Source organism: Lithobates pipiens, unplaced genomic scaffold (assembly GCF_037356315.1).
Source record: "Lithobates pipiens isolate NorthernLeopardFrog02 unplaced genomic scaffold, aLitPip1_a1.2 Scaffold_27, whole genome shotgun sequence".
NCBI classification, from domain to species: domain Eukaryota; kingdom Metazoa; phylum Chordata; class Amphibia; order Anura; family Ranidae; genus Lithobates; species Lithobates pipiens.
This window is the reverse complement of record NW_027507788.1, coordinates 176,240,543-176,261,564: the sequence shown is the minus strand read 5'-3', so window position 1 is coordinate 176,261,564 and position 21,022 is coordinate 176,240,543. Positions and strand designations below refer to the sequence as shown.

Below are 21,022 nucleotides of genomic sequence, written 5' to 3'. Positions count from 1 at the left end.
CTACGTGGCAAGTGGCAATCCACAATGTGTGGCAGACTACGTGGCAAGTGACAATCCGCAATGTGTGGCAGGCTACGTGGCAAGTGGCAATCCGCAATGTGTGGCAGGCAACGTGGCAAGTGACAATCCGCAATGTGTGGCAGGTGACGTGGCAAGTGACAATCCGCAATGTGTGGCAGACTACGTGGCAAGTGACAATCCGCAATGTGTGGCAGGTGACGTGGCAAGTGACAATCCGCAATGTGTGGCAGACTACGTGGCAAGTGGCAATCCGCAATGTGTGGCAGGTGACATGGCAAGTGACAATCCGCAATGTGTGGCAGGCTACGTGGCAAGTGGCAATCCGCAATGTGTGGCAGGTGACGTGGCAAGTGACAATCCGCAATGTGTGGCAGGCTACGTGGCAAGTGGCAATCCGCAATGTGTGGCAGGCAACGTGGCAAGTGACAATCCGCAATGTGTGGCAGGTGACGTGGCAAGTGACAATCCGCAATGTGTGGCAGACTACGTGGCAAGTGGCAATCCGCAATGTGTGGCAGGTGACGTGGCAAGTGACAATCCGCAATGTGTGGCAGGCTACGTGGCAAGTGGCAATCCGCAATGTGTGGCAGGCAACGTGGCAAGTGACAATCCGCAATGTGTGGCAGGTGACGTGGCAAGTGGCAATCCGCAATGTGTGGCAGGCTATGTGGCAAGTGGCAATCCGCAATGTGTGGCAGGTGACGTGGCAAGTGACAATCCGCAATGTGTGGCAGGCTACGTGGCAAGTGACAATCCGCAATGTGTGGCAGGCTACGTGGCAAGTGGCAATCCGCAATGTGTGGCAGGCAACGTGGCAAGTGACAATCCGCAATGTGTGGCAGGTGACGTGGCAAGTGACAATCCGCAATGTGTGGCAGACTACGTGGCAAGTGGCAATCCGCAATGTGTGGCAGGTGACGTGGCAAGTGACAATCCGCAATGTGTGGCAGGCTACGTGGCAAGTGGCAATCCGCAATGTGTGGCAGGCAACGTGGCAAGTGACAATCCGCAATGTGTGGCAGGTGACGTGGCAAGTGGCAATCCGCAATGTGTGGCAGGCAACGTGGCAAGTGACAATCCGCAATGTGTGGCAGGTGACGTGGCAAGTGACAATCCCCAATGTGTGGCAGGTGACGTGGCAAGTGGCAATCCGCAATGTGGGTCAGGCAACGTGGCAAGTGACAATCCGCAATGTGTGGCAGGTGACGTGGCAAGTGGCAATCCGCAATGTGTGGCAGGCTACGTGGCAATCCGCATCTGGTGGCAGGTGACGTGGCAAGTGACAATCCGCAATGTGTGGCAGGTGACGTGGCAAGTCACAATCCGCAATGTGTGGCAGGTGACGTGGCAAGTGGCAATCTGCAATGTGTGGCAGGCTACGTGGCAAGTGACAATCCGCAATGTGTGGCAGGTGACGTGGCAAGTAACAATCCGCATTTGGTGACAAGTGACAATCCACATTTGGTGGCAGTCGACATGGCAAGTGACATCCTCAGGGCTCCCACTGATTCTGCAATATGGTGAGTTGAACCATTTCATTTTATATTACAATGTATTAATAGAAATAATGCGCTTCAATCATCCTGACACCATAACAACCATGGTGCCGTAATGATTGAAGCGCCAATACCAGCCATTTCCCATATAAATTGCCCCCCAAAAAACATATTTTATAGCAGTGCCCCTCCCGAGATTAGACTCTGGATCCGCCCCTGAAAGAAGCTGAGGGTAAAGGTGAGGGACTGGCCAAGCATGTCTCCAGACCTAAACCCTATTGAGCATCTGTGGGGCATCTTCAAACGGAAGGTGGAAGGTCTGCAAGAGTGCAAGGTCTCTAACATCCACCAGCTCTGTGATGTCATCATGGAGGAGTGGAAGAGGACTTCAGTGGCAACCTGTGAAGCTCTGGTGACCTCCATGCCCAAGAGGGTTAAGGCAGTGCTGGAAAATAATGGTGGCCACACAAAATATTGACACTTTGGGCCCAATCTGGACATTTTCACTTAGGGCTGTACTCACTTTTGTTGCCAGTGGTTTAGACATTAATAGCTGTGTGTTGAGTTATTTTGAGGGGAAGCAAATTTACACTGTTATACAAGCTGTACACTCACTACTTTACATTGTAGCAAAGTGTAATTTCTTAAGTGTTAGTCACATAAAAAGATATAAAATATTTACAAAAATGTGAGGGGTGCACTCACTTTTTTTGAATATAGAAAAAAAAAAAAAAACACAAAACAAATATATATATATATATATATATATATATATATATATATATATATATATATATATATATATATATATATATATATATATATATATATATATATGTTTTGTGGGGTTTTTTTTGTTTTTTTTTAACTGTGTATTTTAGCTGTTTTGCTTTTGATAACTTGGCCTTGTTTTTCTAAAAAATTGCATTGCTGTGATATTCTGTAGCCAGTTTAGATGCTTCGTGGGGGTTTCCTTTAAGCAAGTAAGAAATGTGTAAAGAAATGTAGCGGGCAGTTCGAGTATCAGCGTAGAAGTCACACCAGAGCAGCTGAACAGATGTACCACTTTAACACTGCTATTTTGCAGATGAGACTTGAAACCTCAAGCCAGCATAGTTGCAGGACATTAAATATCCTCTGGTAAAAGTGTCCTGGACTGTTTCCGTTTCGGTTTTGCTGACTCACCGTACTCCAATGTTGACTGTTTTTTCAGTGGTTGCCTGAAGGTTCCAGTGGGCTTCAGAGCAATTTCTGGTGGAATGGTTATTTCCTCTCGGGGCCCGACACTGCACGTCATTGTTTGACACATTTCACAGGGCAATCCATAACATTTCAACTCATCAGGGTCTCCAGGAGGATTAGACCACATTTGTCCTGTACTAACATTTTGAAAAGGTTGTACGCCGTCATCTGCCACCCTGACGGAATGCTGCATCACAGGAAATATATATGATATTGGAAGTCATTGAATTTAAAGTAAACCTGTCACCAGATTGTTTTATTTCAACAAATATCTTTCCACTAGATTTGATGTGCCTTTAAAAGAGAAGCATGGGTTGTTGTTTTTTTTTATTTTATTTAAAAAATTTTTGTAAAAGGTGACACGGTAGGGATCTCCAGCACACAGCCTGTGATTGACAGCCTCAGCTCTGTTCCTGTGTGCTGTGTGAAGGAGGTTGTGCCCTTCTCTCCAATAAGCTCTCACTGAGGGAAAAAAAAAATCAATGATTCTCTATGGAGATGGTTCACAACTCCACTCCATGTCTCCTGAAGCCAAAAGCCTGAAGCTCAAAAAAGTTCTGGAGCTTTTTTTTATAGCTCAAATTGGGCAGATTTGCTCATTTTTTGGCATGTTTTTATTCCCATAGAAGTGAATGCAAATGTCCGTTTTTATGCACATTTGTGCATTTTTGCGTGATTTTGTGCTGAAATGAAAAAAAGAAAAAAAAAAAGAAATAATTTGTAATAATATATAAATAAATGTAAAATAAATACACACATAACTAAAAATCATCATAAATAAATAAAATAAATTAATAATATGTAATAATAAATAAATAATTAAAGTGGTTGTAAACTCTTACAGACCACTTTGACCTACAGTTAAGCCCAGATTAAGGCTTACCTGTAGGTCCAAGAAATATCTCCTAAACCTACACGGTTTAGGAGATATTTGCAAAAGACAGGCACCGCTGTCTACGGCGCATGTACCATAGACAGCGGCGTGCAGGTGCAGGCGCACTAAGCATACCACTGCTAACGGCGAGCATGCACGGGAGTGACGTCACAGCGCCCGAGCCGCAATACCCGGAAGTCACTCCGGGATAGATGGCGGCGTCGGAGGAGGAGAACGAGGGTCACTTCGGGGGCTTCCATCTCAGGTAAGTTATTCATAATGAGCTAGTATGCTATGCATACTAGTTCATTATGTCTTTGCCTTGCAGGGTGTATTTTTTATTTTTTTTGGCTTTACCTCCTCTTTAACCCCTAACCTTAAAAAAAAAATATTAAATAAGTTATTATTATTAATATTAATAAAATAATAATAAACACCCAAACCCGACCGAAAAAAAAAACATAATAATAATAATAATGTATTTATTTATTTTGTGTTAGGGTTAGTGTGTTTAGTTATATATTTATTTAGTTCTTTTTTAAGGGTTAATTATTTATTTATTTATTACTACATAGTATTCATTTATTGTATTTATTATTTATTTATGATTTTTTTTGTATTATGTTTCAGATGTCTCTGAACATCTGTCCTGAATGAATATTTTTGTGTTCCAAAAAATGCTTCTAAACTCAACTGCCTAGAAATGACTACAAACGACCCTGTGATAAGATAACATAGAGGAGAGTTCAGGGGCAACTAAAACAAATGCCCAACTGCTCCTAAATGTCCGATTATCAGCAGCAGTGTACATGGGGCCTTATGCCTCGTTCACACAGTTGGATTTTCCGATGGAAAATGTTCGATGGGAGCTTTTTGTTGAAAAACTCCGACCGTGTGTAGGCTCCATCGGACATTTTCCATTGGAATTTCCGTCACACAGAATTTGAGATCTGGACAACAAAATACGTTGTCGGAAATTGCTGATTGTGTATACACAATTCCGACGCACAAAATTCCACTCATGCTTGGAATCAAGCAGAAGAGCCGCACTGGCTATTGAACTTCAATTTTCTCGGCTCGTCGTACGTTTTGTACCTCACCGCGTTCTTGCCATTCGCAATTTCCAACCAACTTTGTGTGACCGTGTGTATGCAAGACAAGTTTGAGCCAACATCCATTGGAAAAAAGCCATGGATTTTGTTGTCGGAATGTCCGATCAATGTCCGATCGTGTGTACGAGGAACAAAAAACAAATAGTAATAAATAAATAATAAAAATAAACAAAGAAATAAAAGCTGGTGGAAAAGCTAAAAAAGATGAAAAACCTAGCAACAAATGATACACCAGATGATTGTTTTCTCTATTGGCTTATAAAAAAAAACAGCAAAAGCTGAAAAACACTGTATAACAAAGCCCAAGTCGTGCATAAAAACACACCACAAAAAAAACGCTGGAAAAACGATCAAAGATGCTATGCTCAGGTGTGAATGCAGCCTTAGCCCTTGTACACATGATCGGAGATTCCGACGGAATGTGTCCGATCGGAGCGTTTTGTCGGATATTCCGACTGTGTGTGGTCTGCATCGGACTGTTTCCGTCGGAATATCCGTCGGACCAAATCTTCCAACTTTCCGGAAATATTTTCTGACAAAATGCTCCAATCGGACATACGCCGATCGAGTGTAGAGAATTCCGATCGGACAAAGTGCCATGCATGCTCAGATCAAATTCCTACATCAAAGCTATTGGTTACTAGCCTGAACGTAGTCCCGTCGTAACGAAATTACCTCATCACGTTCTGAAAGATCGGATTTTCAGACAAATTTGTCCAACCGTGTGTATGCAACAGTTTCGGACAAGATTTGGTTGTCGTAATCTCCGACCGTGTGTACAAGGGCTTAGTCCAGTGATGGCGAACCTTGGCACTCCAGATGATTTGGAACTACATTTCCCATGATGCTTAACTATACTGCAGAGTGCATGAGCATCATGGGAAATGTAGTTCCAAAACATCTGGGGTGCCAAGGTTCGCCATCACTGGCTTAGTCTATGGTCCTCATTTGTATCTGCCAGTGTTCCTCAGGGCTCACCGTAACTTCATAAATACAATAGAAGATGCAAATCTTACAGTGAAATAGACTAAATCAATTGTATAGTAGCAGTTACAAAAGTCACCCAAAATGGTCACATAGTAAAATAAAGCACACTTTTCCAAATGTCAATGTTTAGGATATACAGTATTTAGTGTGGCTGCATGGTTTTATACTATACATCCACTGGCAAGCACAAGCGTCTCTTATGTGGTTTATTTACCTCTATAAATACGATGAGGAAGAAGAGAGAGTGAAGTCCGATCCGAGGATGAGAATTCATCTAGAGGTTTTAAGCTGTCCTCGCTGACCTCCTCCTGCCAATACTGGATCCCCGGCTGTCAGGCTGATCCTTTGGTTTTAATACTGTACCAGACGTGTCTGTAAATTAGAACTTTTATTCAATAAAATAATTTGTGCAAACCAACAATCATAATAATAAGGCCCCTTTCACACTGCGCCGCCCATAATGTCGGCGGTAAAACGCTGCTATTTTTAGCGGCGTTTTACCGTCTGATTTGCGGCGCATTTCGCCCGATATCGGGCGCTTTTAACCTCCCGCAATGCGCCGCAATAATGGCCTTTTGCCGGCAGTATAGCCGCGCTACCCCATTGATTTCAATGGGGAGCAGTGGTGGAGGAGCGGTAAACACACCACTCCAAAGAAGCTGCTGGCAGGACTTTTCCTGACGTCCTGCCAGCGTACGGCTCTGGTTTGAAAGCCCTGGGGCTTTTACACTGGGCACAATGGTGCAGCTGTTTGAGGGCAGATTGCAGGTGCTGTTTTTCACTCACCGTACTCCAATGTTGACTGTTTTTTCAGTGGTTGCCTGAAGGTTCCAGTGGTCTTCAGAGCAATTTCTGGTGGAATGGTTATTTCCTCTCGGGGCCCGACACTGCACGTCATTGTTTGACACATTTCACAGGGCAATCCATAACATTTCAACTTATCAGGGTCTCCAGGAGGATTAGACCACATTTGTCCTGTACTAACTGTAGCAGATGACATTTGGGACCAAATGTCACATGCTTTGTAAATTTAGTTTTTGCCTCAGGACCTTACAGTACTGAGGGTTAAGTGAGTAGGTAAGCCTTAACACCAGTCTGGCCAGGCCATGATTGATGTTCTGCCTGGTCATGTGAGCGGTGAGGTGCACATGACAGGCGGGAACCAGGCCTGGTTGGATGTTTGGGTACGGCCCTCTCTGAGCCAATCTGCGGGAGTGCCAGGCCCGCTGAGGAATCTGGGTACTTAAGCAGGTGTGGTCACGGGGTGTTTGACATCCCGCAACATGTTCCTGTCAGTGGCTCCTGTTAGACCCGAATGGTCTGGGGTAAGGATCCGTCTGTTCCCGAGTCTCGGAACCTGCTGGTCCGAGGTGCTGTAACTGAGGGAGGATTCACAGTGCCCGGGTGTGCTCTCGGCTTGGAGGGGCACCGCAGCTCGTGGAAGTGACCGGGGAGGACTCTTCGGAGGAGGGCCGACAGGTGGCATCCTGAGAAGTGCCTGGTTACTGAGTTGGGAAGGACATTGACAAGTCCACACTTTTCCAGTACCTCAAAGGAAACGGGAAACGTTCCAGGTACGGTTGGAAAAAGGTTCCTGTTTATCTTTGGTTGATTGTTCAAGTTTGAGTCAACGTGGTGACTGCCATGACCTCTGGCTAGAGGTCTGTTCAGCCTTGAAGTACCCAGCTGTGAGTGGCTACTCTCTGGGTTGAAGTAGAGACTTTGTTAAACCTGCAGTTCAAGGTACCTGAGTTCTTCACCTGTGCCCTCTGTTCCCAAAGAGACTGTGTTGTGTGAAAGTTCTACTGCAAAATAAAACCTTTTGAAAGGACTTTATCTGTGTCAATGTACAAGTCGTTGGGTATCAACCCTGGGAACCCCTAGAAGCTGAGGAGCAGGCCAGGAGAAGGTAACCAGTAAGCCCATTAAGTCAAGGCCGCCCTGCAACAGGTTATGGCCGCTACATAACATTTTGAAAAGGCTGTACGCAGTCATCTGCCACCCTCTCCTGGTCCCTTTCTTCTGATGAGTGCCCCCACAGCAAGCAGCTTGTTATGGGGGGCACCCAAGCTGAACTACAGCTCCGTGTGTCCATTCAGACACGGAGCTGAGTCCTGGCCCCGCCCCTTTCTCTCCTCATTGGCTGACTGACTTTGATTGACAGCAGCGGGAATCAATGGTGCCCCACTGCTGTTTTAGCCACTGTTCAGGAATGATGCAAGGATTGTTGACACCCTAGGCGAAACCTCATTTTGCCGCCCCCTCTCTTGGCCCCACCCCTTTTCCTTGCCCATGTAAACCCCACCTTTTTAATGAAGCGCCCATCAAATGCAGCCTCACCAGCACTCATCAAATGCAGCCCCACCAGCACCCATCAATGAATGTTTTCTTGCTTCCATTCATTCGAGAGTCGGGACACAGACACAGTCCTCTGCCACTGCTGCGCCTCTGACATTGTGTGCAAATGGAGCGGCGGCTGCCTTCTGATGCTGAGGCTTAGTTGCTTGCTGCAGAGAGAAGAGAGTAGGAAAACCAGTGGCCGGGTGCCCTAGACAGCAGGGCGCCCTAGTCGGCTGCCTAGTTTGCCTAGTGGTAGCACCGGCCCTGCTACTGAGCATGCGCTAGGCCCCGCTCCTCTCTCCTACTGGCCCAGCAAAAGGGAGAGGAGGAGGAGGGAGCCCCGCTGTGATGTCATGGGCCACGGCCCGGACTCCTGAAAGTGGGAACAGGATACCAGTCAAAGACAGGAGGGGGAGAGGAGACAAATGAGCGGAATTTCCACTTTTGGGTGGAACTCCGCTTTAATGCAAGCCAATATAAAAACACATTCAGGTACTTGCATCAGCTGTATGTAAAAATACATCCTGTGATTTAATAAACGCATGTCCGCCTTGGTTTTAAAAAAAAAAAATTAGCAAGCAGATGATGTTGAAAATGACAAATGTGTCCCAGTGGTCCAATCAGCCGGTTGACTTTGCTTTATGTAAAATGTGCAAAAGCGGTCTGATGGTATAAGGACCGCAGAGCTCTCCCATAGTTACAGCAGATGTGTTTGTATAAATAGAGGCTTTGAACAGTGCTTGTCATTGTGGGTCAGAAGGAGCTCGGTTTTGCTTTCCAAGTTGGCAAAGCGCGAGTCAGTTTTGCGGTGAAATCTGCAGGGCAAATCCTAAGTCCTCGCCGGGCCTCATTGTTTGACATGGGTTGTTTTCTCTGGGGGGCTACGGGAGAAAAGAAGGGAAGAGATTTGTGGTAGGTGAGATTCCAGGCTGGAAATACCAGCAAGCCCTCGCATAGAAGTCGTCTCTTCTTCGGCAACCACAGTGCGAGAAGACCCACGCGAGCCTGCTGTTAACCTCAGCTGACTTGGAAGGGAATCAGTCCCCGCAATAACTCAACCTCGGCCTTCAGCTTGGCAGGCTTCTTCTAATAGGTTGGGTTATTCGCAGGGTGGACCAGCCACCAGTCAACGACGACCACCAAAGTAGTCCCACTTATGTAGGCAAGCTCTATTCATGGCCGAGGTGAGACGTCGTTCTGGGTTTCTCACTTACCAGAAGTTGATAAAACATTCTGTCTTCCTAAATAAACCTAAGGCAGGATACACGGTGTATTTGTTAATGCGGTTATTTCATGATCCCTGTGCAAGAAGAGAGATTCTGTGCTCCTGATTCCTATTCCGTGTATATTGCACTTGCTTATATATGTGAGGAGTAAAGCTGAACTCTGGCCTTCCCTTCAGTCTTGCACAGTTGTACCAGCTCCTCTCCTCTACTCGAATGGCTTACTCTGATTTCACTGCACACTGAGCTTCTTACAGTGTGCGCTAGAAGGTGCAGCAAGTCAGATAGAGTCCCGTTTCATTTCCTGGCTGGAGGACGTCCAGCATTGTCTAAGACAATGGTCTCCAAACTGTGGCCCTGGGGCCATATGTGGCCCTTTGCTTGACTTTATCTGGCCCTTGGGGCACTATTCCATCAACTGACACCAATAATGGAGCACCATTGCCTCTACTGACACCATGAATGGGGAACTTTTCTTCTCATTGATATCAACATTTTGAATATGTCAGCAGCCAAGGGAAGGAGTTGGGGACAGAGATGAGAGTTTAGCTGTTGACTATCGAAAAAAGTCAACATTTGCATATCAGCTAAAGTGCTAATTAGTGTGCTTAGACTGCATAGTTGGAGTTTTGCATTATATCTCCCTGAAGTTCAGCTTTAAAGTCAGTCTGTGTAACAATAGAAATATGGAAGCTGAGGGTGCAGTGTTTCGAAGGCTCCAGAGCCCAGTGCTTGCCATTTCAAAAACAAGGCTGCAAGGTAGGTCCTATAGTTGTGTAATGGAAGGTTTTATGAGGATGTGATGGTGATGGTTACCTTTTGACTCTTAGAACTTACCAGCACCTCTACCATGCATACAAGCCTTGCATTACCTGCTTATGTCCTAGATCAGTAGTCTTCAAATGTTTATATAAGAGGCCAGTTTACTTTGGGGGGGGGGGGGGGCAGAGTGTGGCCAGTGGGAGTACAAAATGTTCTGGCATCACTGGGAGTAAACCATGCCTCGCTATACCCCATTGTTAATGTTAGTAGGAAGAATAGTGCCTTATAGTTGGTGTTAGTGGAATGAATAGTGCCCCATCATCGTTGTTAGTGGGAAGAATAGTGCCCTATCATTGGTGTCAGTGGGAGGAATAGTGCCCCATCATTGTTGTCAGTCAGAGGGATAGTGCCCCATCATTGGTGTCAGTCGGAGGAATAGTGCCCCATCATTGTTGTCAGTCGGAGGAATAGTGCCCTATCATTGTTGTCAGTCGGAGGAATAGTGCCCCATCATTGTTGTCAGTCGGAGGAATAGTGTCCCATCATTGATGTCAGTGGGAAGAATAGTGCCCCATCATTGTTGTCAGTGGGAGGAATAGTGCCCCATCATTGTTGTCAGTGAGAGGAATAGTGTCCCATCATTGATGTCAGTGGGAAGAATAGTGCCCTATCATTGTTGTCAGTCGGAGGAATAGTGCCCTATCATTGTTGTCATTCGGAGGAATAGTGCCCCATCATTGTTGTCAGTGGGAGGAATAGTGCCCCATCATTGTTGTCAGTGGGAGGAATAGTGCCCTATCATTGTTGTCAGTGGGAGGAATAGTGCCCTATCATTGTTGTCAGTCGGAGGAATAGTGCCCCATCATTGTTGTCAGTCGGAGGAATAGTGTCCCATCATTGATGTCAGTGGGAAGAATAGTGCCCCATCATTGTTGTCAGTGGGAGGAATAGTGTCCCATCATTGATGTCAGTGAGAGGAATAGTGTCCCATCATTGATGTCAGTGGGAAGAATAGTGCCCTATCATTGTTGTCAGTCGGAGGAATAGTGCCCCATCATTGTTGTCAGTGGGAGGAATAGTGCCCCATCATTGTTGTCAGTGGGAGGAATAGTGCCCTATCATTGTTGTCAGTGGGAGGAATAGTGTCCCATCATTGATGTCAGTGGGAAGAATAGTGCCCTATCATTGTTGTCAGTCAGAGGAATAGTGCCCCATCATTGTTGTCAGTGGGAGGAATAGTGCCCTATCATTGTTGTCAGTGGGAGGAATAGTGCCCCATCATCATTGTCAGTGGGAAGAATAGTGCCCCATCATTGCCGTCAGTGGGAAGAATAGTGCCCCATCATTGCTATCAGTGGGAAGAATAGTGCCCCACCATTGGTGCCAGTGGGAAGAATAGTGCCCCATCATTGGTGTCAGTGAGAAGAATAGTGCCCCATCATTGTTGTCAATGGGAAGAATAGTGCCCCATCATTGTTGTCAGTGGGAGCAATAGTGCCCCATAATTGGCATCAGTGGGAGGAATAGTGTCCCAGCATTGGCATCAGTGGAAGGAATAGTGGACCATTGTTGGTGTCAGTGGAAAGAATTGTGCCCCAAGGGCCAGATAAAGCTAAACAAAGGGCCACATCTGGCTCCCAGGCAGCAGCTTGGAGACCAATATCCTACATGACCAAGATGTAATGTGTTCCAAGTGTCACCGTGTCATCTGTGAATATAAGAACATAAATGAGTGTGACCCAGTTTGGTTGCATGTCTTGTTTGACTTTTATAATACACAAATTGTAAAATCTTTGGAGTGCTTTTACAACTGCAGCCGACATTGATAGATGAAAAGAGCAAACATCAAAATTATAAGGAAAGCTTTTCTGTAGAGTAGACATAATAAATATTTGGAGAAGGATGCCACAAGGGTAAACTAGGACAGCTGTTAAAATGTTTTCTAACGCAAGAAGCTTTCACTATCAGACTGGAATAAGCTCAAGTTTAAAGGGAACCGGTCATACATTAAAAGCAGAGTCCTTCCGAGTTATCGCTGTAGAAAATATGGGACATTCATTTTATGGGATTTTTATATGCTCCTTGTGCTATATTTTTATAATCATATTACAATGGTGCTCCCTCTGCTGGCCATTTGTAAAACAATGCAGTGAGCATCCTTGCTGGATGACTGCTGTGAGAATGTTACTTACCTGAAGAGCAGTGGTGGTTAATGATTACATTAGGAGAGGCCTCAAATACAGATCCTGTTTCTTCTAAAGACCTAATATGTGTCTTCCTTACAGATCTTGCTCACCAGTAAAGAAAAATACTAAGCTGAAACTGACTGTTACTGGGTTGTGTTTACTGGCACTAGATGCCTATGAAGCAGGGGTCTCCAAACCATGGCCCGCGAGCCACATCTGGCCCACTACAAGATTTTACCCGGCCCCCCGGGTAGGGTCAATGGTGCATCCTCAATGTGCACTGATTGAGGATTAATGTCAGCAGATGCTGTCTATGGTCACTGCTTCTGATGGGACTCTGATTGATATCCGGATTTAAAGGGGAACTCTGATGGGGTCCCTGCTATAAGCAAGGACTCTTATGGGCAGGGCCGGGACAAGGGGTGGGCAGGAGTGGTGGCTGCCCCTGGCGCAATGGTTTATTGCAGGGGTAGGCGGCACCATGACCCTAACCCTAAGGGAAAGGGGGTGCAGTTTGGCATCTTTGCCCTGGGCGCTGGATGACCTTGTTCTGGCACTGCTTATGGGGAACCCGATGTAAGGATGGGGGCTCTGATCGATGGGGACCTAAATGTAAGAGGGCACCCTGATGGAGTTTTTTTCCGTCCCACACCTAATGATGGGTAAACTGCAATATATTAAATTTTTGGTTTTAAATTTAATATGGCTTTAAAGTGGTTGTAAACCCTTACAAACCACTTTGACCTACAGGTAAGCTCGGAACTACAGGGGACAGCGGTGACTTCGCTGGCTCCTGTGTCAGGTAAGTGACACATAATGGACTACTATGCGATGCATAGAAGTCCATTATGCTTTACCTTTGCAGGGAATCAAAGAGGAAGTAAACTCATCAGGGTTTACTTCCTCTTTAAGTTTCTTCATGTAAATTGATCCCCATAGAGAATTAATGCACTCTTATGGTTGTTCTGTCATACCAGATTTCACCAGTTGGTGTCACCCCAGCTGAATTCAGTACATACATTTGTCAATCACCTTACTACAAGAGCTTTAGAAACAAAGACTTATGTAAAAGAAGTCTTCTGAACCTACTCTTAATTTTGTGTTGCAGGCACCAGAGAAGCAGCTTTCGTGTACGCAATTTCATCAGCGGGGGTCGCCTTTGCAGTCACCAGGGCGTGCAGCAGTGGAGATCTAGAAAAATGTGGCTGCGATCGGACGGTACATGGTGTGAGTCCTCAAGGTCTGTAGAAAGCATTTAGATTCGTTACTACAAACCTTTATATTATTTATTACATGAAGTGCAGAAACCTACTTTAATCATAACTGTACATACAGCTCAAAAAATTAAAGGATCAGTCCACCAGATCGTGTCATTTTTGTTATAGGTAGAGCCTGGTGGCCTGTGTCAGCTGCTGGCTTCTTATATGCCTTGGATGCTTCAACAGAGTAGGTAACTTATGGGAGATACAGTACCTGCATCTTCCCCAAGTCTGGTTTTGTAAGCATTACTACATCCCCTTATCTGTTCAGGCATTTACATTTCGATACTACATCCCCTTAGCTTTTGTAGCATTTACATTTTGATACTACATCCCCTTAGCTTTTGTGGCATTTAAATGTAGATACTATATCCCCTTAGCTGTTCAGGCATTTCAATTTTGATACTACAGCCCAGTGGCGGTCACTACATATGGGGCGCATGGGTGCCGACCCCCTAATCCATGTGCCCGGCCCCTAATCTACATGCCAGACACATGGATTGCAAAGGTTTTTTTTTTTCGAAGCACATTATTAGAGCCGGAGGTTCTATTTGGCTTCAAAAAGGGTGGACTCTGGGCACAGAGCACTGCCCCCCGAGCCCACCCACTTATGTGACAATAGCAAATTACTATTGTCTTCCTGATCCTCCTCCCGCCCTCAGGAAGGGGCTCCTGAGACCCGATTGGCTGAGAGGAGAAGCACTGGATTCCATTCCCCTTCCTCCCATCCAGCTTGCTGCACGTCATCCAGGCATGCCTGACACTTCAGCTCAGCTCCCCTGGTCTTCAGGGCCCACGTTACATGTCTTCCCGCACTCCGGGGGCATCACATCTCCCCAAATGTTATTCATTCCAGGGTTAAGTGCAGGGCTGACGGACGAGCGAGCAACAGGGTGGGGGGCTTGGTGGGATGACAGATGGAAAATGGAGCACCAGCCGTCACTGCTACATCCCCTTGATGTGGCATTTAAAATTCTATACTACATCCCTTTATTATTTACACATGTTCTGTGGCTGATTAAGGTATTAAGCAGGGGCGCCACCCTTTAATCCATGCGCCCAGCCCCTAATCTACATGCAGGGTGCCAGACGCATGGATGCTTTTTTTCGAAGCATGTGATTAGAGCCGGAGGCTCTGATTGGCTTCAAAAAGGGTAGGATCAGGGCGTAGAGAACTGCACCCCGAGCCCACCCACTTGTGTGACAATAGCAAATTAATATTTGCTAGAGTCTTCCTGAGTCTCCTCCCGGCGAATCAGGAAGGGGGTCCTGAGACCTGATTGGCCGAGAGGAGAAGTACAGGCTTCCATTCTCCTCCCTCCTATCCAGCTTGGTGGTGCATGTCATCCAGGCGTGCCTGACACTTCAGCTTGGCTCGGCTCCCTGGTCTCCACATTACACGTCTTCCCACATTCCGCGGGCATCACATCTCCCCAGATAGGGCATCTCCTCTTCAGGGGTAAGTGCGAGCAACGGGGGGGGGGGGGGTGTTTGGTGGTGGGACCAACTGACCACACACACTGCGACATCCCCTTAGCTTTTGTGCCATTTAAATTTCCATACTACATCCCCTTAGCTGTTGTGGCATTTGAATTTCTTATTTTCCTCGAAAAAGCTATTATTGGGTTTAGTTAGGAAAGCCCTGCTTTGTTTTGGTTTAATAGAAGATCCACGGTGGGCAGTGCTAATAATTATCTAACTCATTCATTACTCTACAATTTATTAACTAAGAGATCCTTGGGTAATTACGGTCAGGAAGTTGCATAATAGCATTCAGAGAAGCAGCCAGGTGGAGGTTGGAGCCAGCAGTCTGTGACAGACATCAATGTGAGTAAAGCATAGTGTACGGTAGTAGTACTGAGCGGATCCCAGCAATCATCCAGCCATTATTTTGTTTTGAACTTGGCACTCATCACATCCACAATGCCAAAGCTGGAAGACAATATTTTTAAAGGTTTATTCCGCATCCAAAATTCTAAATTAAACTTTGTGATGCATAGAGAGAAGGTCTGCTGAGTAGTTCAGTTTTTTCAGACATGGCTGTATTGCATTAGTTCCCTGCCTTCATTTTATCTATACAGGGCTGTTTTTAAGGCAGGGCAGAGGGGGCAGCTGCCCTGGGACCTGTGATTGTTGTGGGGCCCAAAGCAGCTGCCTCATACTTGCCAACTATCCTGGTTTAAATTTCCTCATCCCTTGAGGTTTTAGTCCTGTGCTGTGTCCCGATATCTCAGTGTGAAGTGATGGTACTAATTCTGCCCAGCTCTGCCCTATTGTTGTGTACAGGTGACTCACCTGCAGACCCTGTGTTTACATGTAAATTACCGGCATTCATATGTAAATAGCAGTGGCATTCATATGTAAATAGCGGCGGCCAGCGGCATTGATATATATATATTATTTCCCCCTGAGGTCATATCCACAGTAATCTCTAGAAACCCATCAACAAGCAGAAATCATGTGCTGTAACCTCTAGCAACTAATCAGTGAACCGTAATGTGTGCTGTAACCTCCAGCAACCAGTCAGTGAGCGGTAATGATACAGTGTAACCTCTGGCAACCAATCGCAATTGCTGCCTGATTTGATTCAGTAAACTGATTTTGAGTCTAGCTGCCATTTATTGTATGTCTCAGAGCAGGTGGAGAGCGAAACGGCATGTAAGTTTTTCCCAGTGTCTAGTCAATATTAAAGACAGCCCTGTGTCTACAATGTGGCGATCCTGGAACACATCTGCTGGTGGTGTTAGAACACCTTCTTTACTGTCTTTCTCATGCAGAATCTAAAATAATGGCAGCACTAAAATGTTTCTCACAACCACCAACCAGATTTAAGAATATCATACTCAAAGAGGCGCTGAGAACTTTTAGACTGGCATGTGAAGTCAGATGAAGAAAATGTTTTTTTCAAATAGCTCTGGCAAGGCAGATTCCACATATCAAGGCTTCCCTCAATGGGCACCCAACAGTAGCTTAACCACCAGAGCGCCGGAAAGTTTTACCTCCTTCCTGACCAGGGCATTTTTTGCTATTTAGCACTGCGCTACTTTAACTGGCAATTGTGCGGTCATGCAACACATGCAGCCATATGAAATTTATATAATTTTTTTTCACACAAATAGAACTTTCTTTAGGTGGTCTTTGATCACCACTGCGTTTTTTTATTTTTTATTATATACATGAAAATTTTGGCAAAAAAACTATGTTTTCTATTTCTGTTATATATAACATACAAAAATAAAAAATTTATTCAGCTACATGTCTTTCGTAAAAAAAAAATCCCAATAAGTGTATATTAAAGCGGTCCTCCACCCTGAAGTGGAAGTTCCACTCATCTGATCCCTGCCCCCCTCCGGTGCCACAATCGGCACCTTTCAGGGGGAAGGGGGGTGAAGTTACCTGGATAATCCAGGTATCTGCACCCACTTCCGGGACAAGACCCCCACAGACGCCAGATGCCAGACGCCAGATGCCCCCCCCCCCCCCCCCATTGTGTTCTGGGAAACACACAGTTCCCAGGACACAGCGGGGACCAGCAGAGACACGCAGCGCTACTCGCGCATGCGCAGTAGGGAACCGGGCAGTGAAGCCGCAATGTTCTTGTACGATACCAGATTGTACAATTTTCATTTATTCAGTATAGCTGTCGTCTGAGAATACAATACAACACATTACATCAATTCCGAATGTTTATTCTGCTGTATGAGAATTTTTGTAACTTTAGTAACCTCTTTTATTTTCGATATGAGATTAGCATGCAAAAAAAAAAACTGACAATTATTCGTCCGATAATCTCATCATGTGTACCAGGCATTATAATAGGACTGTGATTGGGCAATTTGACACTAACTTATACTGAGTGGGAACTGACTAACTGCGACTGACATCGCCAATGACACTAATACAGTGATCAGTGCTAATAATATATATACTGTCACTGTACTAATTAATCTTAAAGAATCAAAATCGCAATTCTGCCCCCTTCCCGATCTTAAAACAACATTTCCCCGATTCTATGTAACAAATGCAGAGAGTTCTCTGCTCACTTCTTACAGCTACCAAAAAAAAAAGAAAAAAAACAGGCAGCCTGCCAAGTTTATCTCAACATTGGAGATAACTATAAACAAAGTAACATTTCGTTCTTAGGTTAAAGGGAGGAACTTCGGTTTGTAAATGAGGTCAGTTTACCCACTTAAAGAATAGACCTTTTTCTGACACTTGTTGCTTACAAGTTAAAATCAGTATTTTTTTCTAGAAAATGACGAAGAACCCTCAAACATTATATATATAATTTTTTAGAAGAGACCAAAGAGAATAAAATGGCGTTTATTGCAATATTTTATGTCACACTGTATTTGCGCAGCGGTCTTTCAAATGCAATTTTATGGGAAAAAAATACACTTTAATTTTATAAAACTAAATAGTAAAGTTAGCCCAATTTTTTTGTATAATTTGAAAGATAATTTTACGTGATCTACAAGAATCGTGATCTTTAATCCAAGCAAAAAAATTGTGATTCTCATTTTAGCCAGAATGGTGCAGCTCTACTCTCAGGTTAAATGTGTGCCTAACACTGTGTAATGTGCTGCTTTTTACTAAATATTTCTTTGTTTCTTATCCTTGCTTTGCAGGGATGGGAAACAGATCATTCCCTCTGTACAGAGCCCTATGTTGATTGTCAACACAGGGTTCCGGGCTGTCATTGGCCGGGAAGTGACAATGTACCTGTGAAGTAATGAAACTTCTATAAAAAATAAATAAAGATAAGATGCACAATCGGAGTGTTGTGCAATCATGAGCTATGAATCGCTATTGCAGACTACTTGTGTAGCTTATAGATAGTAAATTGCCATCATAGATAGTAAATTGAGTCCTCTGGAAGGAATTACTGCCATTCACTTCCTGTGTGGTCCAAAGCCTAGATATAAGCTGAAGTATCTCCAACGGGGACAGGGCAAAAAACACAATGCAGGTTCTAACTCCACATCACTTTGGTTAAAAAGGTTTGACTAGAGTTTTACTTACTTTACCATAGCCTTTCTCCTGAAATATGAACATACACAATTTTAAAAGAAGGAATGATCATCTTAGTTGAGTTTCTTGGCAATTTTCTGGTTTCTCAAAAAAAATCTCCCACCAAGGGCACTACCTGTATAGGGTAGATATATGTTTGTGTGGGTGTCTCCTGTGGCTAATCCAGCTTCCTTCCACACATGTACCAGTAGATTTATTGAATTTCTGGCTAGGTCTCTAGGTAAAAACTGGAGGACAACAAAATGTAGGCATAGTCTGTAGCCAACTTTTAGATGTTCCATCCTTATAGAGAATTAATGTTGTATGTATTTGTCACACTGGAAAGATCTCTGATCTCTGACATTTTCCCCCATAATCCTTTAGGGTTCCAGTGGTCTGGTTGTTCCGATAACATTGCATATGGAGTAGCTTTCTCACAGTCTTTTGTTGATGTACGAGAGCGGGGTAAAGGAGCATCATCCAGTCGAGCTCTCATGAATCTCCACAACAACGAGGCAGGAAGAAAGGTAAGCAGTTCTCTTTTTGCTATCACCTTTTCTGTCAGAAAAAGTAAAGTCTATGTCCAGCCAAAACAATTTTTTTTTTTGGTTTTGGAAAAAGTTTGGAATAGTTTGACCCTCTGTCATGTTTTTACTGCTATCCAGAGGTCAAAGAGATACAGCATCTTTTCACTTTCTGACCCCTTGACAAAGGCTTCATTAGACAGGAGGGTAGGGCATGATAGAGGGAAGCTTAGACTTCTCAGACTTCACTGGTTGTTTGCTCATTCCATGGCTGTCAAGACTCTTGGTAAGCTTTGGAGCCAACACATATTTTAAAGCTCTTTTCCAGTCTTCCAAAAGCTGTAGCAGGTTTCCTGAAAATCTGTGTATTCCCTGCACTTGCGATATGATGAACACAGCACATGGAGCATGCTGAGTTCACCCACTAAAATCCTCCGGTTGTGGCCCTTTGCTTGCCTTTATCTGGCCCGTGGGGCACTATTCCATTATCGACACCAATGATGGGGCACCATTCCTCCTACTGACATAATCAATGGGCTACTATTCTTCCAATTGATACCAACAATGGGGTACTATTCCAGTAAAACCAATGATCTGATGCCTGGGCATATTTTACTCTCATTGTCCACAGTCCGGCCCTTCTAAAGCCAGAAGATCAATAAACTGGCCCTTTACTTAGAAAATTTGGAAACTCCTGCTTTAAAGCATATCTAACTTCAAAGCTTAGGTCCCCTTTAAGAAACACAAATTTTATGTGAAGTAAGTGACTTAGACCAAGTTATCACCTAAAATGCTATTTCTTTTTTAATAGGCCATTCTCAACAACATGCGAGTGGAATGTAAGTGCCATGGAGTCTCCGGATCCTGCGAGGTAAAGACCTGTTGGAAAGCCATGCCTCCGTTTCGTAAAGTTGGTAATGTCTTGAAGGAGAAATTCGATGGAGCTACTGAAGCGGAGCAGAAAAAGATTGGCACAACCAAAGTCTTAGTGCCTAAAAATTCTCAGTTCAAGCCACACACAGATGAAGACCTGGTATATCTAGACTCCAGCCCAGACTTCTGTGACCACGACTTAAAGAACGGAGTTTTGGGAACAACAGGTCGGCAGTGCAACAAGACTTCCAAGGCCATTGATGGTTGTGAGCTTATGTGCTGCGGCCGAGGCTTTCACACAGAAGAAGTGGAAATAGTAGAAAGATGCAGCTGTAAGTTCCATTGGTGCTGCTTTGTCAAATGTAAACAGTGCCACAAAGTGGTGGAAATGCACACATGTCGGTGATCTCCACAAATCAGCCACCAAAATGGACAACATGGACCTCATCGAACCATTCCTTCCACCACAATTGGTGAAGCTCCATAGACTGCAAAGAAATTAAGGAGGGACAATAGAATTTTTTTTTTAAGATTGAATATTTAAAGTCCCTAAATCTCACTGATGTATATTTGTGTCCTTTTTCTTATTTATTGCCGACAAACATTGAAATTGTGATTCGTCGCTTCCCATGAACACGTGGTGGATTTTATTTTACGTTGCTGCTTCTACAGTGATGGAGACTGAAATGTGCCCCAAGAAAAAAACTGCTGAAGGAATGGAACTCCTAAAATATTCAAAACAAATAAAAAAGAATAAAAATGTTAAAAACTTATATAGGATGACCACTATCCATTTCGCTATTCCAGTGACATTTGACTAACTTCCACCAGATGACCAAAATAACTAATGGAAACTTCATTATATTTTTAAATAAAAACAAAAAATGTTAGCATAGGTATTTTATATCTGTATCAATGTATATAAGTATATATATACATATATATATATATATATATATATATATATATATATATATATATATATATATATATATATATATATTCGTGTTTTGTATTATGAATATTTCTGTACAAAAAAAAAAGATTTTTAAGACGAGTATAAGGTTGAGATGCAGGTTTTTAGTATATTCTCTCATTCCTTAAAGCCATCCC

The 21,022-nt window shown here is 44.1% G+C and overlaps 1 protein-coding gene across 1 annotated transcript in view; it reads left to right on the top strand.

Moving 5' to 3' along the window:
- Positions 1–20,799, top strand: part of WNT4 (Wnt family member 4) — a 110,061-nt gene extending 89,262 nt beyond the window's left edge. Inside the window, exons 3-5 of the mRNA XM_077457934.1 lie at positions 13,352–13,483; positions 18,897–19,039; positions 19,848–20,799. Of these exons, the coding sequence (XP_077314060.1) occupies positions 13,352–13,483; positions 18,897–19,039; positions 19,848–20,315 (743 nt within the window). The 3' untranslated portion in view covers positions 20,316–20,799. The remainder of the gene's footprint in view (positions 1–13,351; positions 13,484–18,896; positions 19,040–19,847) is intronic.
- Positions 20,800–21,022: the final 223 nt, after the last annotated feature.